The 15,483-nt window shown below is 44.0% G+C and overlaps 1 protein-coding gene across 2 annotated transcripts in view; it reads right to left on the bottom strand.

Annotated features, from left to right (window-relative positions):
* The window catches only part of TSPOAP1 (TSPO associated protein 1), a 76,930-nt gene that overhangs the window by 20,492 nt on the left and 40,955 nt on the right, over positions 1 to 15,483 (bottom strand). For both annotated transcript variants that reach the window (XM_026107177.2, XM_064523489.1), the window contains exons 12-20: positions 14,737 to 14,920; positions 14,179 to 14,399; positions 11,142 to 11,251; positions 9,680 to 9,789; positions 7,446 to 8,261; positions 6,754 to 6,905; positions 3,949 to 4,542; positions 1,191 to 1,511; positions 642 to 821 (exon numbers count right to left, since the gene is read on the bottom strand). In XM_026107177.2, coding sequence (XP_025962962.2) covers positions 642 to 821; positions 1,191 to 1,511; positions 3,949 to 4,542; positions 6,754 to 6,905; positions 7,446 to 8,261; positions 9,680 to 9,789; positions 11,142 to 11,251; positions 14,179 to 14,399; positions 14,737 to 14,920 — 2,688 coding nt within the window. The remainder of the gene's footprint in view (positions 1 to 641; positions 822 to 1,190; positions 1,512 to 3,948; positions 4,543 to 6,753; positions 6,906 to 7,445; positions 8,262 to 9,679; positions 9,790 to 11,141; positions 11,252 to 14,178; positions 14,400 to 14,736; positions 14,921 to 15,483) is intronic.

The following is a 15,483-nucleotide window of genomic DNA, read 5'->3' as shown; positions in this document are numbered from 1 at the left end:
GTTTTAAGCAAACTTCCTGTTGCAGATGCATTATGATACACTAGCTTTAACTGTATGAACTTCTAACATGAATAAACATGATCACTCATAGTTCAGCTTAATCAGTATTTCCTCACTCACCACATCTGAGCTGTACAACAGCCACGACACCACTCCTGCAAGCCATCCATCTCTACAGAGAGCACCAAGCTCTATGCAAAATAATTTGCACTGTTATGTATATTCAGCAGGACTATTACATGCTTGTTTTACTTTAGGAGGGAGGGTGGGTTGATATAGGATCTTACAGATGGGTGAACTTCACAGATTCCTATATGATCGCTGTTTGTATCTATATTAAGAATTAGATCAATGAGATTGATTTTTCACTCTGGGTTCTAAAGTTCACATTACATTTTGTATTTTTCCAGCTAATTAAACCCTGGAGATATTTATTACATATAAATACCTTCCCCTCTCACAAGGAACTTGCATTTTTGCTAGCTTAAGACAACACTGGCAGGTAAAGCAGAGTGGGCAGGAACTTAGCCAAGCACTGCACTGAGAGTTCTGGGCTCAGACCAAGCACCTTCTCCTGCAAGCTGATGATATGGAATGGTTGCACTGCCGCTCCCCACAAGCATTACTCTGCTAGCAATTACCTTTTCCCCATTCTCCCGGTAACAGGGCTCTCTTGCATCCCACTTCTTCTCTTCCAGCACTTCTGAAGACAGTTCCTCTTCTTCCTCCTCTTCCAAAATATCTGAAAGGTCAGAACTACGGTTGTGCTCAGCAAAAAGGGCCAGCTGCCGTCTTCCCATTTCAGACATTTTCTCTTCTTGCTATTGAAAAGCGAAACAGATTTCTGTCGATGCAAACTCAGACCTCTAGGCTATCTCTCTGTTTCAGCAACAAAATAGCATTCATTGCACCTTCTTTCTCTAGTACACATATAGCTAAAGTGTGGCAAGAAATAGAAGAGCACTCAGAACAGGGTCTCACATGCCTGTGCATGTGTGCACACACAAAAACACACACACACACGCGCACACACACACGCGCACACACACACACACGCCTGTCAGGTACATTTTATAGCCTGCAGGAGAAGAACAGTATGCATAAGATTGTAAAACCCATCTGCAGCTCAAAGTCGTCAAATACAATCCACGTCCCTCCCTGGACAGCAGTTCAACAAAGGTAAAACAAACCTCTCTCTTCACTCTGGATACTACTCCAGAGTCTCCTCTGGACATTTCTTTCATCACCTCCTTGCCAGGGGACAATCTCAGGAATTCCTGGCAGATGCTCCCACTCGTGCTTGAGTCTTGGGAAGTGCTCTCTACTCCTTCAACTTGGCTGGGGGAGGGCAGAGGCTCTGAACTCAAGTGCTTCTCCTCTGCCTCTCTTTCAGCATTGGGTCCTTTTGGTGACTCCTCCACAGAGCATGCAAGGCAGGTCTCCATACGTATCTTCAGACTGCTGTTGGATTGGCTTTCCAGCTCTGGCGCTCTGGTTAAAGAGAGCTCCATCTGCAAAAGAAACCAAAAAGTTCATCATCAGGAAAACAATGGTATCTGCTGCAGAACCTTTCCTATGCCCTCCACTGCATGTTCTACTTCTGCTCCTCTGTGAACGATCCGTCAATGACAGTTTGAGAAGTTCGAGCATCATCTCCTTGCCAGCATCTCTTAAGCCAATTACGCCAGTCTGCACTGGGACTTTGCTGCATCCCCCACTTAGCCCCTTCTTGACATGGGGCAATGAAACCTGGGGGAGACACTGTGAATGGAAAGGCCCTTTACCCCTCCACCCCTCAGCTCTCTGATGGAAACACCACGTATTCCGTGTCTCTTGGCACATGAAGATTTCTGCATTCAATTTGTAGCCAGGAAGGCTGGCCACTCATGGAATGAATCCTTCCCTGCCATTAGCTACAAGGGGACGCACAGCCTTTTCACTATAGCATCATGGTATGCACCACACTGTGGGTCATGCTGCCACATGGGGCTCACATAAGCCACAGAAGCATATTGGCAGTAACTAGTTTTAGAGCAGCAAGAACAAGATGAGCCCAGCCTACACGACTAGGCCAGTTCCCACCTCAGTCCCAAAGGAATGTCCTAAGCACCAGCTTACAGGTTAGCCTGAGCTGGAGGTGAGGACACAACCCCAGAACTCATCGAAGCTGGTGAGCGCTGTGAAGAAAATGAGAATGAATGAAGAATATACAGAGAGAATACAACTGCGTAGATTAGTGGTTTGGTCACTTAGTGGGATTAAAGAAACTTTAAATTCTGATCTCTTTCCAAGAAGTGCTTCTGTCTTTGATGATCAGTCAGCTCAGTCTAGTGTTTAGGGAAATCTGTGGGAGATGGAGGAGTGGAATCCCAAGGACTGAAGAGGGAAAACCAGACGGGACTTCATCAACCACCTCGTTCTTTAACCCTCTTTCTTAAAAAAGGGTGGTTGCCTCCATTGCAAAATGCAATGGAGCACAACTTTATCCTTATTTACTAGACACACTGAAAATATTTACAGGATGAGGCCTCTGGAGATTTAGACACTGCAGTCTAAATCCCCCCTGGACTTAGGTGAAAGATAGACAGGTCTAGATCCATGAATAATCTGATGGTTAGACTCCTTCTGCCATTTCCCTTTCTTGACACAGAATGAAGAAAGACATCTCAACAAAGAAGGTGATCTGCACCCTAGAAGCACCTGTTTTTCTCCATTGACTACAAAGGAGGCAAAGGACTTAAATACACAATAGAACTGAGATATTATCTGGCCTTTGGTCTTGGGCCCACACAGCTGCTGATGCTCCAGCAGTTACCAGAAGTCTTCCCGTCCTTTTCTCTAACCCTAAGCCTTCGCAAACTCACACGGCCATGATTAATAAAGTCACACTGAACTGATGGTCTGAAGCACTCCCCTGAGCCCCGTGTCACTGCAAGGTCAACACAGGAGCCTTTGTTTAACACACAGCCTCATTCTGCTTTTGGTTGGAAACCAGCATCCCCTCATGGGTGGGTCTGTAGTGAATTCTTTCTCCCTTTCTGACAAGACTGTTAAGCTAGAAGGGGCTTTGTGACATACTTGGGACTACCCGCTTTTGTTTCAATGCAAAATGCAACAGCTAAGCCAGAAACAGTCTGCTATCAAGCCAGACTGTTTCCAAGTTGATGGCAGAAAGGAGCTAGGCTCAGCGTTGAGACAAAGAATTCAGTGGGCACCTTTAAGGAATGCTGCAACCCTATCTTCATGTATGGGTGCCTGCCCTCCACTGCAGAAAATCTTTCTTAAAGGAATATGGTTCTAGGCAAGAATTACAATACCCTGCCTAATGTCAAATGTCAGAATGGAAAAAAGATCTTCCTTCCTGATATAATACATCACACTCCTATGAGATGCGCCCTTCCCTCTTGTCACAGCCTGAACACCTTATAGATCATCTACCTTTTTTCTTATGGATCTCCCAGATGCTGTGACAACTGTCCTACAGAGCTCTGAAACCACCCATCCACCCTATGGGTGTCAAAATACCAAGTGCCATGACAGCTTCTCAGTTCTTCTCCAGATATGGCTACCTTGCTCTGCAGTCCAACAAGTGCCCATCTTTCTAGACTGGAGAGGACTTCTCCAAGTCAGAGTACTGGGCAATACTGGACAAACACTGACATCATCATCAGGGGAAACATCTTTTTCACCTTCTAGCTCTGCTGAATTCTTGCCCTGCTTGCGCACACATGCAATCAAGCAGTGAGGTTCATCTGCTTCACCCTGCCCTAGCTACACAAGAACAGCCAATACTCCTTGCTGGTTTGCCAGCCACTGGAAGACAGCCCCAAGGGGACAGTGTGTCACAGCTGGAAAGAGATGATCAAGAGTATTTCATTCCATTTCCCAAAACGATTTAATTCTTCTTCCCAGCACACATGGTTCTGGGTGAGCAATATAAGCACTTACCTGTGCTTCCATTCCTTCACCTGGGCCTTTCAATTCTGCTTCCCTTGGAGGGAGAGGCACTGTGCCCTCACTTGGGAGCACTGTGCTGCCAGCTTGCTGAGGAAGGACAGTCAGGCTTTTCTTGTCTTGTGCAGTGTCCGATCCCTGTGAGGGAGTGCCTGAAACCTGCACCAAGGAAGCACTGGGAGAGGAGAGGTGGAGCTGTGAAGAGGCTTTCTCTAGCAGAGATGGTGCTGAGCCATCACAGCTAGAGGCAAGATCAGTCAATTTGGCATCTGAACCATCAGTGGGAACCTTCTGTTGAAGAAAGAGTGGAGCTGTCTGGTGTGTGGGTGGGTTGCGTATAGGCAGGGAACCCCTGGATTCTCCACAGGGCAGCCTAGAGGTAAAACTGGTAGAAATAGCAGAATCTGAAGGTGAAGAATGACGAGAGGCTCTCAGCAAAACTGAGGAAATCTGGGCTGGAACCGAATCCACTGACTCCCCATACAGAGACATTGTTCTCACAGAAACCTCCCGGCACACCTGGAACATCTGAAGCTGGGACAAGTCCACCAGGATGCTCCCAGCTGTTGGAGAGGTAACTTCTATTGCCTGCAAGCAAAGAACCGGGAAGGACCTATTTATTATGCATAACTCATGCCTTCTGGAAATGGCACCAATTCTTAAACCCAAAGTTTACAACTGCCCCCAAAGCTCTTGACAACAGGGATTCCAACCCTTCCGCACAACACCAAGAAGCAAAAATAGTAAAGAGAACTTATTACCATAACCACTTGAGAAACATGGATATTCTACAAAATAAAACGATATTTCCTCCTACTCCAGTTTCTAACTCTTCTTGTTCCCTACACTTAATAGGCCATCCCATCTCTTTTGTCATGGCAAAACTTTGTAGATTCCTTCTTTTTGACCTGCATAGAGGAAAGACGTTTTCATGATAAACAGCAACATCCAGCACAGCATCACTCTGCTTTGCACTGTACTCCCTTAAACGGCTGTGGCTTGCCTCTCTCACAGCCAATGGCACAAGGTTACATGTGCAGAAGCCTGCAGGACAGTTTCAACATAGCAAATCCTTGGAGCTGCTTTATCAGTACTAGTACTGGACACTGGGTTGTTCATACACCTCCTCCTTTACCTGTTCCTGATTTAGGAATGGGCTGGAGAACTATACCTCACTCTTCAGTCCAGGGACAATCCCCAAGTGGTAGCAAGGCTGTGTACTTCTCTCTGTCCCTGTCCTATGTCCACAGAAGTGGAAACTTGCTGAGACAACTAGCAGGGTATTTCCTGGGGATTCAGGATTCATGCTGCTCTTGCTCTTAAACAATCGGAAGAGGTTGTGCTGGAAGGGTGTCCCCAAATCTCATTGCTGCCTGGAGGATCAAGCTATAACAAGGCTAGGGTGAAAGAGAGGAGGCTGACACTCTAACTGTCCTGCTTTGCTGGTGAAGAGTCCTGCCACAGAAACTGCTCTAGCTTAGTTATATCAAGAACACATCACAAATCTGGACAGATATCTTTTTTGGTGTGCATCAGTCAAAGCAAACAGTCCAAGTAGGGGAAGCATTGTCTCTTCTCTGATATCACTTCTTTCAAGGCCAAGTACTGTTACTGCCTCCTCCTGGCATGCTTACTGGATCACAAATCAATACTGAAGCTTTACAGAGCCTCTTCTGTCACTATCCTTTTCCCACGTGGAGAGCAAGACTTGATGCACCGCTCAGTAACATCCATGCCAAAAACAAAACTGTAAAGAAGTTCTACTACCCAGTTTGTACAGTCAAGGACAAGACTGGTCTCAAAGTCAGAACGTCATTTTTGGAGAACACGGTCAGGTAGCCAGTGAAGATTCCTAATGCCTCCAAGTCCTTTTCACAAAATTTCCCTTCCCAACCACAGGTTCCTCCTGTAATTATCAGTAATGATTTTGTTCCTAAACAATGACATTGTTTTCCATTTTGAGTCACCTGAAAGACCCAACTAAGTGGATTTTTTTTTCCTCTGGGACAAAATATAAATAAATAAATAAATTTGAGAGGAAATTTGAAAGCTGAAATGCTGAAAACACAAGTGTTTCAAATGTGAATATATCCAAGAGTTTCTGTAATACCTGCAGTTCAAATGTCTCATGCTCTATTAACTGAACACATTGAGCTCCTCGCCAGCCAGTTGATCCCCCAAGAGCTTTTCCATGAGATTCTCAGCTATGAAGGCGGAAGGACTCATATTCAAACGTGTAGGTTCATGCTCAAGAAAACTGTTTAGTAAACAGCAATGAAGCACTACTATCTGCCAAAGAATTAGCAAGCTAAGCACCTCAGTGAGGAACAGAGAATCTGTACAGACTGAAATTTCAGACTCAGACAGGAAGAACTAGGACTATGTTACCAACTGCCTGGGCTGGATGGAGACACTGACTCCAATATGCTGAGGGATAGCATGGAAACAGGCAGGGCAGGAAATACAATAGCAATGGGATCCCTATGAAGACAGCGTCAACGTCCCATTGGGATGGGAAGCAGAGATCAAATTCTTAAGATACTATCCTTGCTTTTTAGAGCATGACCTTGCCTTCCTTTTTTTTTTTTTTTATACCTCACTAATACACAAAGTACCTCTCAGTCCTGGCTAGGTCACAGGAGCACCTCCGTAACTAATATTTATCACATGCCTTTACTAACTCATACAGTCACCAGTTGCCTTCCAGGTCTCGCGGCTCTGTCTGCCTGCTACCCCCAGCACCAGCCTCCAGCCAACCACATGCACAAACATTAGCCTTGCACAGTGTTGGCACAATACCTTCTGTCCATCCGCATACACAGCATAACCAGTGACTCGAACTCCATTTGAAGATCCTTCCGCATCAATAGTGACAGGTAACCAGCTGATAACTAGGATACCTGGGGAAGGGCCAGCTTCCACCTGGACATCCAGAGGAGCATCGGGAGTACCTGCGACAGATCAGAGTTTCATTTTGTTTGCTTCACTACAGCATAATGCCAAACTAAACCTTGGTCAGTAGCAAAGAGCACATTCTTATACCAGACTTGCCACTGCAGAATCGCACTGGAATAGTTACGCTAGTCTTGGAAAATGATAAATAAAACCAGAGCAAACAAGGTGGTCTTGTTCTGTGAAAGTTTTAATGCACAGAAAAGACAACTTTGCAAAAGTAGCTGAAGCCAAGATGCAGCAACCCTTAGAGCAGGGTGAGTGAAGGTCATGGCAAATCATATATTCCACTGCCTGAGAGGCATGCTGCTCAAATCAGCACGGGGGATGTTCTCCCAGAGCAAATGAAAACAAAAAAGGTAATAATTTTTTGAAATAAAAGAAGAAAAATATTAAGAGAAAACAGTACAGCGTCTCGCTCTTTGAAACCTAATAAACCTTGCTTCCCTTTGCCCCAGGGCCTCAGAGCAAAATAATGACAGAGCTCACTGCCCCAAGCACTCCATGCACAGTGGTGATGGGCATGACTGCTCTGATACCTGCTAGCGGGGTAGTGAAGTGTATCACAGCTGAGTTCTGCTCCTGCCCCTCTGGGAGCTCTTCCCAAGGTGTTTTCAAGGGCCGGGCCTCCAGCTTGGCAACATATTGAGTGCTGGGCTGCAGGTTGCGGAAGGTATACCAGTACACCCCAGGTTTTGTTATGTCACATTCCTCCCCATTGAGATATACTGCATGATTGTAATTGCTGTTGCAGGGAAGCCACATGACCTCTGCAGATGTGGCTGTGACGCTTCTGACTTTCAGCATAGTTGGTGCCACACAAAGATCTTGCCCCACAAAGAAAGTGCATCGCAGTCTATCAGAACTCCCTTGCTCTGTCACACTCTGCACAGACACACGGTAAGCCTTTGCCTTTAAATCCAGCTTTTCAATCACTGCTTTGGTCTGAAAGCCACTCTTCACATTTTGACGTAGCTCTTCATCCACATAGATGTTGTAGCTTTGAACGTCTGGGCAGCCAGCTGGTAAAAGCGGTGGTTCCCAGCCTACAACTATGCTTCTGGCAAGCTGCTTGATCAAAGTCAGTTTTCTTGGATAAGGCACTGCTGTATGACTAACAGGCTCCTCCTGGTCTCCTTCTGCTCTACTGGTCAATGGGCTGATGCTACTCTCTTCAAGGGAGTAATCGCTCTTATCTCCACTGCTGGTGCTTGCACTGACAAAACTTTTCTCCTGGTATGAACTATGGGTGAGATCATTCAGCTCCGAAGGCAGAAACGTCATGAGGTCATCATCTGAAACTCGCTCAACAAAATTGGAGGGGACCAGCCCTCGCCGGCCATCCATCAGCTCCCCTAAACAAAAAACAGGAAACCTGTTACCGCTGAAACTACCTTTCAACCTTCCAAACCATCTATGAAGATAACGTGGCATCATCTATGCCAGGTCATAACTGCACTGCAGTCAAGAACGAAAGCGGCTCTGGGAGGCTATCCCTGGCCAAGGTTGCTCCATTTCCTATGACTATCCTAGCTAGATCCCAATGGCCACAGTGAGGAAACTCACTGCTTCTCCATACATTCCAGAGCCAACTAACCAAACAGTGTTTTGAGTAATTAGCTTAAGGGTTTTTTCCTTCTTCATTATCCCATTGTTCCTGATCACAGCTCTTTTACTAACTTAAATGTCTTTTTCTAGCCTTCCCAAATTATGCAGACTCTCAGCATATCTCTTCTCCCAGCCACACAGATTTGTTTTTTGTAGTATTCTCCTCATGAAATTCCATCTTTCCAGCTCTGTATTCATCTTTGGCCTTCTTTTTAGCTCCCTCCATTGTTACGCTAGCTTCTGTAATAAAGATGTCTAGAAAGAAACCATGAGGATGACCGATACCACAGAACTCTTGGCATGTATAAGAACCATCAAATCAGAATCAAATGCACAGTGGGTAAGGATTGCGCGCTACTTTCCCCTTTCGAACCCTACCTACAGCAAATCAACTGAAAGCAAGGAAAGCAGAAAACGTTAATAAAGAATAACCTTTTTATTCTTTAAGCAACAAATAAATAAATAAATAAATGAAAAGCTTCAAAGTAGAAAGAGCGAGCCAGAGCAGTCAAAGAACATGCAGAGCAACATGGCATGCATTTGCCTCAGCTCTTGCAAAGCACCCGAGTAAGCTACGAGCTTAGATCCCATTAAGTAAGCCAGCTCCACAAAGAAACTTCATTATAAATTTGCAGTCCACAATTCTTAGTTTCAATTACATCTGCCTATTCATCAGGCAGGACCGTGTTTTCAAAGGTGTCAAAAGAGAAACACTGTAGGACACCAAACAGGATAAAGGCTGTATTTTGGGCTGCTTAACTTACATCCTGCTATGCCCAAAAGAGCAAGAGGCAATTGAGACCATCAACTGCCTACAGGCTCTGGCTCACTATGCAGCCAGTGGAAAGAGGGAATGCAGAAAGTGCCTATGTTGCTCCTCCCCATGGCTAGGGAGGGGCTACATATGCATGAAACCTGGAGCTCTATGAAAGTAGTGGCAAAATGCCCACTGAATTCACTAGACCAGGATTCCATTTCTTAGATTTAATTAATCATGACATAAATAAACCCTTTTCCAACACAATCTGCATTCTCCTCCAACAAACCAACTTTGGACAGAAAACCTTTACCTTGTAGTTTTAAGATATACTAAATTCCTCTCTGATTCTTTAAGGAGATCAGATCTCTACAACAGTTCAATCACATTCATTCTACTAAAGCACACCTTCAAAGAAGCCATCCTCATCCATGTCTCCATAGATGTAAATATACTCTCCAGCAATTAGTGGAAGCTCTGCCTCTGGATTTTCATTAGGTCCATCAAAAGGATTGTAGCTGAAATAGTTACAATTAGAAAACTTACTTTGTACAGCAACTTCTATAGCAACACTTTCAAGCTGTGACGTTAGATAAGCTTACAGTCTGCTGGAACAGCATCTACTTTTTGCAAGCAGCTATTTCCACAGAGAAGGGTCAAGACCCTAGTTTATGGTTTTATATATAACTAGTAACATCTTGCTCCATGTTCAAATAGCATCTAGAATGACTTCCCTGAGTAGCAGAACAGATGTCTTGTGAAGTTTGAAGAAATCAGATCAGAGCGATTCAAGAAAAAGTGTTTTAAAAAAAAAAGGTTATTTGAACTACCTGTGTGACTGCTGGTTTTCCGGATGTTAATATATTAAGTACATAAGCTGTAGGATTCAGCATTTCTAAAACTGGCACCCTTAAAACCACCTGCATTCATAACTATTTTATGTAGATAACTTTCTACATTTCATGCGCATAATAGCTTTAGAAGAACACTGAAAATGCCCAAAGCATTTAAGATATATTTAACCAGACATACAGCTGTCATGGACAAGCACAGCACTGAATCTCAAAATTCTCATGATTAAAACCTGAATGACCTGATTTGTGCAAGAAAAAATGTTACATAAGAGTGAAGAAAACATTTCCAGCTCTCATTTTTCATCATAGCTATCCAGTCTTCAGGATCCAAGCTGTACATCTCCCAGTGCTGTAACTCCATATTTTAAACTGCAGTCAAAAAGCTCCACTAGCATGAAAATAAATAGCATGAACAAAGCATCATCCCAGTTTTCCTCCTCCTTCACTACAGTCTAAAATGTGGATGATATGTCAATATTCTTTGGATTGTGGATATGGATTTCAGTTTGACCATAACGACTCAGTGGATAGGAACAGTTATCAGAAAAATATGCCCTTATTCAATGCTAGGTTTTCTTGCCTTTTTTTTTTTTTTTTTTTTTTTTTTTTTTAAATTTCAACCAGAAAGACTTTGGCCAAAAATTTTAACTTAGAAATTGAATTTAGGTATAAGACTTTCTTGGAGAAGACTTGACTATTCTGTAGAAATCACGTATTTCATGAAATGTGTCAACTCAAAACTCAATTTTCCATCCAAAACCATTTTCAAAAGAAAAGTTTCAACCAGTGCTGCTCACTGAGTAACTAATGAGTTAACTATGTTTTTGTTGAACTAAGCGCATTGGATTTGCTTGTGCAGGTAATACAGGTCACAAAAATTCCCATGAAGGAATACACAGATACATAGACACACTAATACCCAGCCCTAACAGTGGCTAATGCTGGAGACCAGGGTAAAGGAGGCAACTGTGAGATAACTTGTCTAACCTCCAAGACCGCAACAGATGACACAGTACCTGTATCGAGCTAAGAAGACTTGCAGTTTTGCAGGGCCTTGGCTGCCTGGCTCTGGAATTAGAGAGATGCTGTCAACATCCAGTTCTTCCATTTCACTTGCAGTATCCACCTAAAAAAAAAAAAACATTAAAGATGGAGAATAAGATACGGCCCAAACCAGAATAAAAGAACACTCAAAGGATTTCAAGAGCAGTGAACAGGTCCTTTAAGCTAGTGTATGCTGCCAGTCTGCCCACTGGGCCAAGGACTATCTGGAAGATTTACTGATGAGGTTCAGGACCAGTAGTAACAGGCAACAGCTCCAAGATGCAGCTTCAAGGGTTCAGGTAGGATATTAGGAAAAACTCCTTCCCCAGGAGGGGGATGCAGCCTTGGGATAGGTTCCCACACAGGCAGGGGATATCCACCCTCGAAGGGTTTCAAGCCTCAGCTAGACAAAGCCATGGCCGCCCTGATCTAGTGTTGGTGACAGTGCCACTGTGAGTGGGAGATTGGACCGGCAACTCTGGAGGCCCCTTCCACCCTACATTTCTTTAGTTTAGTATATTCACTTCCTCCTACCTCCAAATGGTAGTCGTCCCTACCTGAAATAGAAAAGCTAGCACGCAGGCCCTGCTGGTAATCTGAACAAAGGGGACCTTATTAGACCTCTCAGTCCAGCTTTCTTTTTTAAAAAAAGCTTATTTAATTCAGGCAGGGAGTGACAGCCTTAAAAACAAGTTTAAATCATTTTGATTTGTCCTTCAGAACATACCTTGCAATAACACAGTTATTCTGCATATGAACAGTCCTCAGGCATACCTGTCTCACACCAGCAGGTTGGTAACAAAATACCCAAAATAAGCAAAAGCTCCACCAAAGGCCTCAGGCTTCAAAACTGGAGCTGGCTTTCAATATAAGGAATTTCAATCTTATTAAAGTTTTTGCCTCCAGTTCCCCTGGAGTACCTATAAATACCTCAATATAATTGTTTGTTTACTTTCAGAACATTAGAAGGCCATACCAGTTCAGACCAAAACCCTACCCAACCCAAAAAGCTGGCTCTGTTAAACGATACTAGCATTCAAGAAAGAGGGCAAGCATGAAATCCTGTCTTCCATGTATAGCCTCTCAATTTCTAGCAATCAGCTATGCAGGGACTTCCTAAGCTCAAGGTTGCATCCTGAATGTATTTAGTGGCTACTGGCAGAAGCAGCTTCCAGAAATCTGCCTCAATCTTTTTCAAGCCCATTGATATTTGGAAATTTCACATATAATGGCAATGAGTTCCATAATGCAATCATACTTGTAAGACAATATACTTCCCTTGTGTTTGTTTGAAACAGTGCCAATGAACCAAATCAAGGTGCCTTTTTAAGCATACTTCAAGGCAAATATATTTTTGATGAAGACCCATTGCAGGCACCAGAACACACAGTAGACACTGTGCTAGTGTATGAACTGGCAAAGTTAATCTTTGAAAGGATTCCAAGCACCTTTTCAAGACAGTCTATTCAAATGATTTATTTTAGTTTAATCAATGTGAGACTATGTTCCTTCCACATAATTTTCAGGTTTTAATCTTGGCCTAATGACATTCTAGCACAAGATAACTGCTTTCACCTATTTAAAATGGAAGCTCAAGCATCTAACAGATAATGTTTTCTTTTGGGTAAAGATCCGCTCAGAGGCAGCACAGATCTCTCCAGCTGCACTGACTGTATTCATGTCCCAGTTTTTGCAATGGCATCTTTAAACAAGAGAAGTGTGAAGAGTAACTTTTGTTTTAGCCATTCCAAGAAAGGATGTACTACTTATGATTTACTGTAAATGCCATCTTGCACCATGTCCCACGATAACAAACATCTGTACCCTGTAACACTCACAGGTAGACAAATGGAGTAGCTTTCAGTAACCTGGATAACACTTTTGCCTATAAACATGTGCTGCTGAAGTCCAATGCTCTACACACCAGATCTTTTCCATAGACCATAGTCTGATCTCTCTAGGCACCACTAGCTTCCTCTCTCTATGAAGGCGTGGTGGCTTCCAAGTCTTCTGTACACTAACCAACTGTCATTTCTCCCACTACATAATTTATAGTTAAGTATCTCTTCCTTTCCTGGTGTGGCCTTCACTTTGTCACTGAACAGGACAGCTTCACCTTGTCTCCTAACAACCACCAAGCTCTTCCACAGTGGTGGGCGCTGCCTGTTATGACTGTATCTCTCCATTAGTGCTCTAGCCTCACTAGCACAAGACATCACCGTTCTCAAGGTGTACAACGAGGCACTTGGCATGGCCTCAGCCACATTAGCGCTCAGAAATCTGTGGACCAAGACAGCAAAAGCTGCCAGCAAAAGCTGCTGCCCATGCCATCACACCTACTCCTACTCACAGCACTGTCTTCCCTTAAACTGTCACATCAAGTGATACATAGCAGTGAGTATGAAAGACTGCTTAAATGAACTGCACAATACTACGTGTATGAGCTCCTGGGGAGAAGTAACAGTCATCTGTGATATCTGAGTGAGACAAAAACCAAAGCCTATTAACTTCATCCCTCTGCTAGTGCAAACTCAGCATCTTTTCACAATTTCTTACACCATCTAAGACTTCTACACCTAAGAGCATCAAAAACCTCACTCAAAGCTTGGGGCCAAAAACAGTCTGGGCAGTCCTTCCCAATGCTAAAAATAACAGTTTGTAGCATTTATGCGGTCAGCTGAGGCTGAGATGTCACAAGGAACCTTAGCCAGAGCTTTCCTAAACTACTCACCAACTGACCCCCCACCTTCTCCAAGGTCACAACAGCATGTTTTACAGCATGCTGTATAGCCAGCTGCTTTCTTCCCGGAGCACAGCAATTTCTACAAATTAGAATTATGGACATGGGCATCCAAAGCCTTTTCAATTTTTCATGCAGGTTTTCTCATGTTTCTTTCAGGCAGCCAGGAGGGAAAGAATGCAATACCCAGGAAATAGAGTCCTCTCAACAGGGCATTTATTCTCTCTTGGCTAGGAAGGAGAGACCGCAGAGGGGTCTCCCATACTGACCTCTGGAGTCGGGCAGGATTTTGGACTATTCTGCATGGATTCTGATTTTGAAGAGTTTGACTGAGATTCCACCTTCTTGGCTTGTTTCTGAGAGCCAGCAGCAGCAACTGGGGAGCCAACAGTGGCATCAGGCATCCGCTGTAAAGTTTCCAACTCAACCTCTCCATTGTGAGTCTTCTTTGTGTCCTGGTGAGTCAGCAATGCAGGGACAACAGTTGAATCTGCAATAAAATAATCTGTCTGTTGCTTTTAAGTACACAGAGAATACAAGATCAGCAGCAAGTACCAAAGTGCACTTAAAGCAACTCAAGTCTCTAAAAATGCAATTCATTTAACAGTGCAACAGACTAGATACCCTGGGCTCCCTTTGGTCAGAGAAGTGCTGAGTTCTCTTTGATGACTACAAAACAGAGAAAAGGTATTTATGAGCGAGACAGAAAAAGCCAGAGAGAGATCCCAAAAGCTAAACAAACATTTCCATTATTTCCTTTATACTTATCCACTTACACCAATAACAACATGCTTGCCAGAACACCTGCAAGTAAACTCAGCAATTACCCTTCTCCCAGTGGGGCTGCGGGGTAGAGCTGCACAGAGTGAGAGGAGGCTCAGAAGTCACCAACGTAGAGGTGAGAAGGTCGATTTTTCCTGTTTGAAGCCGGAACTGTTTGAGTTCCTCAGACAGGAGGCTGAACCGCTCTGTTTGACTGCGGCACTGGTCTTCCAGATCCTTCACACGGGCCTGAAGGGAGAGACATAAGGTGAGGTATGAGGACATATCTAAACCACCAACAAGCCTCCAAACAGCATTTGTCTTTGCTGCATCTCTTTAGAAACTGAGTGACATTCAAACTCCAGCGACCTGAAAGTGTCCCCAGTCCAGGAATGGTGAATAGGAGCTGGCAGCTCCATGCCTATACTATCCTTGAAAACTCCAGACTCATCGCTTCTTAGGAGGCCAGCTACAAATTCAACTCAGGAATTGGATTCAATTTGGATTCGATTCAGGATTCAGTTAGGAATCCCTGAATCAGGAATATCCCTGAAATGCTGGGTTTGAATGTAAATGTCCTATCCAAGCTCTGCACAAGACAGGGTGAGATGTGTCAAAGATAAACAAGCCTTGAAAGCATAAAGATTGAGAAGGCTTTGTGCATTTATTGGAGCATTGATATCATGTCTCCAAAAGGAATTGCCCTCCCAATGCTTCATCTGCCCCACCAGCCCAGAGGCTTCAGCAAGCTCCTGCAACATTACCCTGGTCTCCCCACAAATGCTTCTGGGCAGGATTCTCTATTCCCCCTT

This window comes from Dromaius novaehollandiae, chromosome 19, assembly GCF_036370855.1.
Source record: "Dromaius novaehollandiae isolate bDroNov1 chromosome 19, bDroNov1.hap1, whole genome shotgun sequence".
NCBI lineage: Eukaryota > Metazoa > Chordata > Aves > Casuariiformes > Dromaiidae > Dromaius > Dromaius novaehollandiae.
Note: the sequence above shows the minus strand (reverse complement) of the source record. Positions and strands in the feature narration are given on the sequence as shown.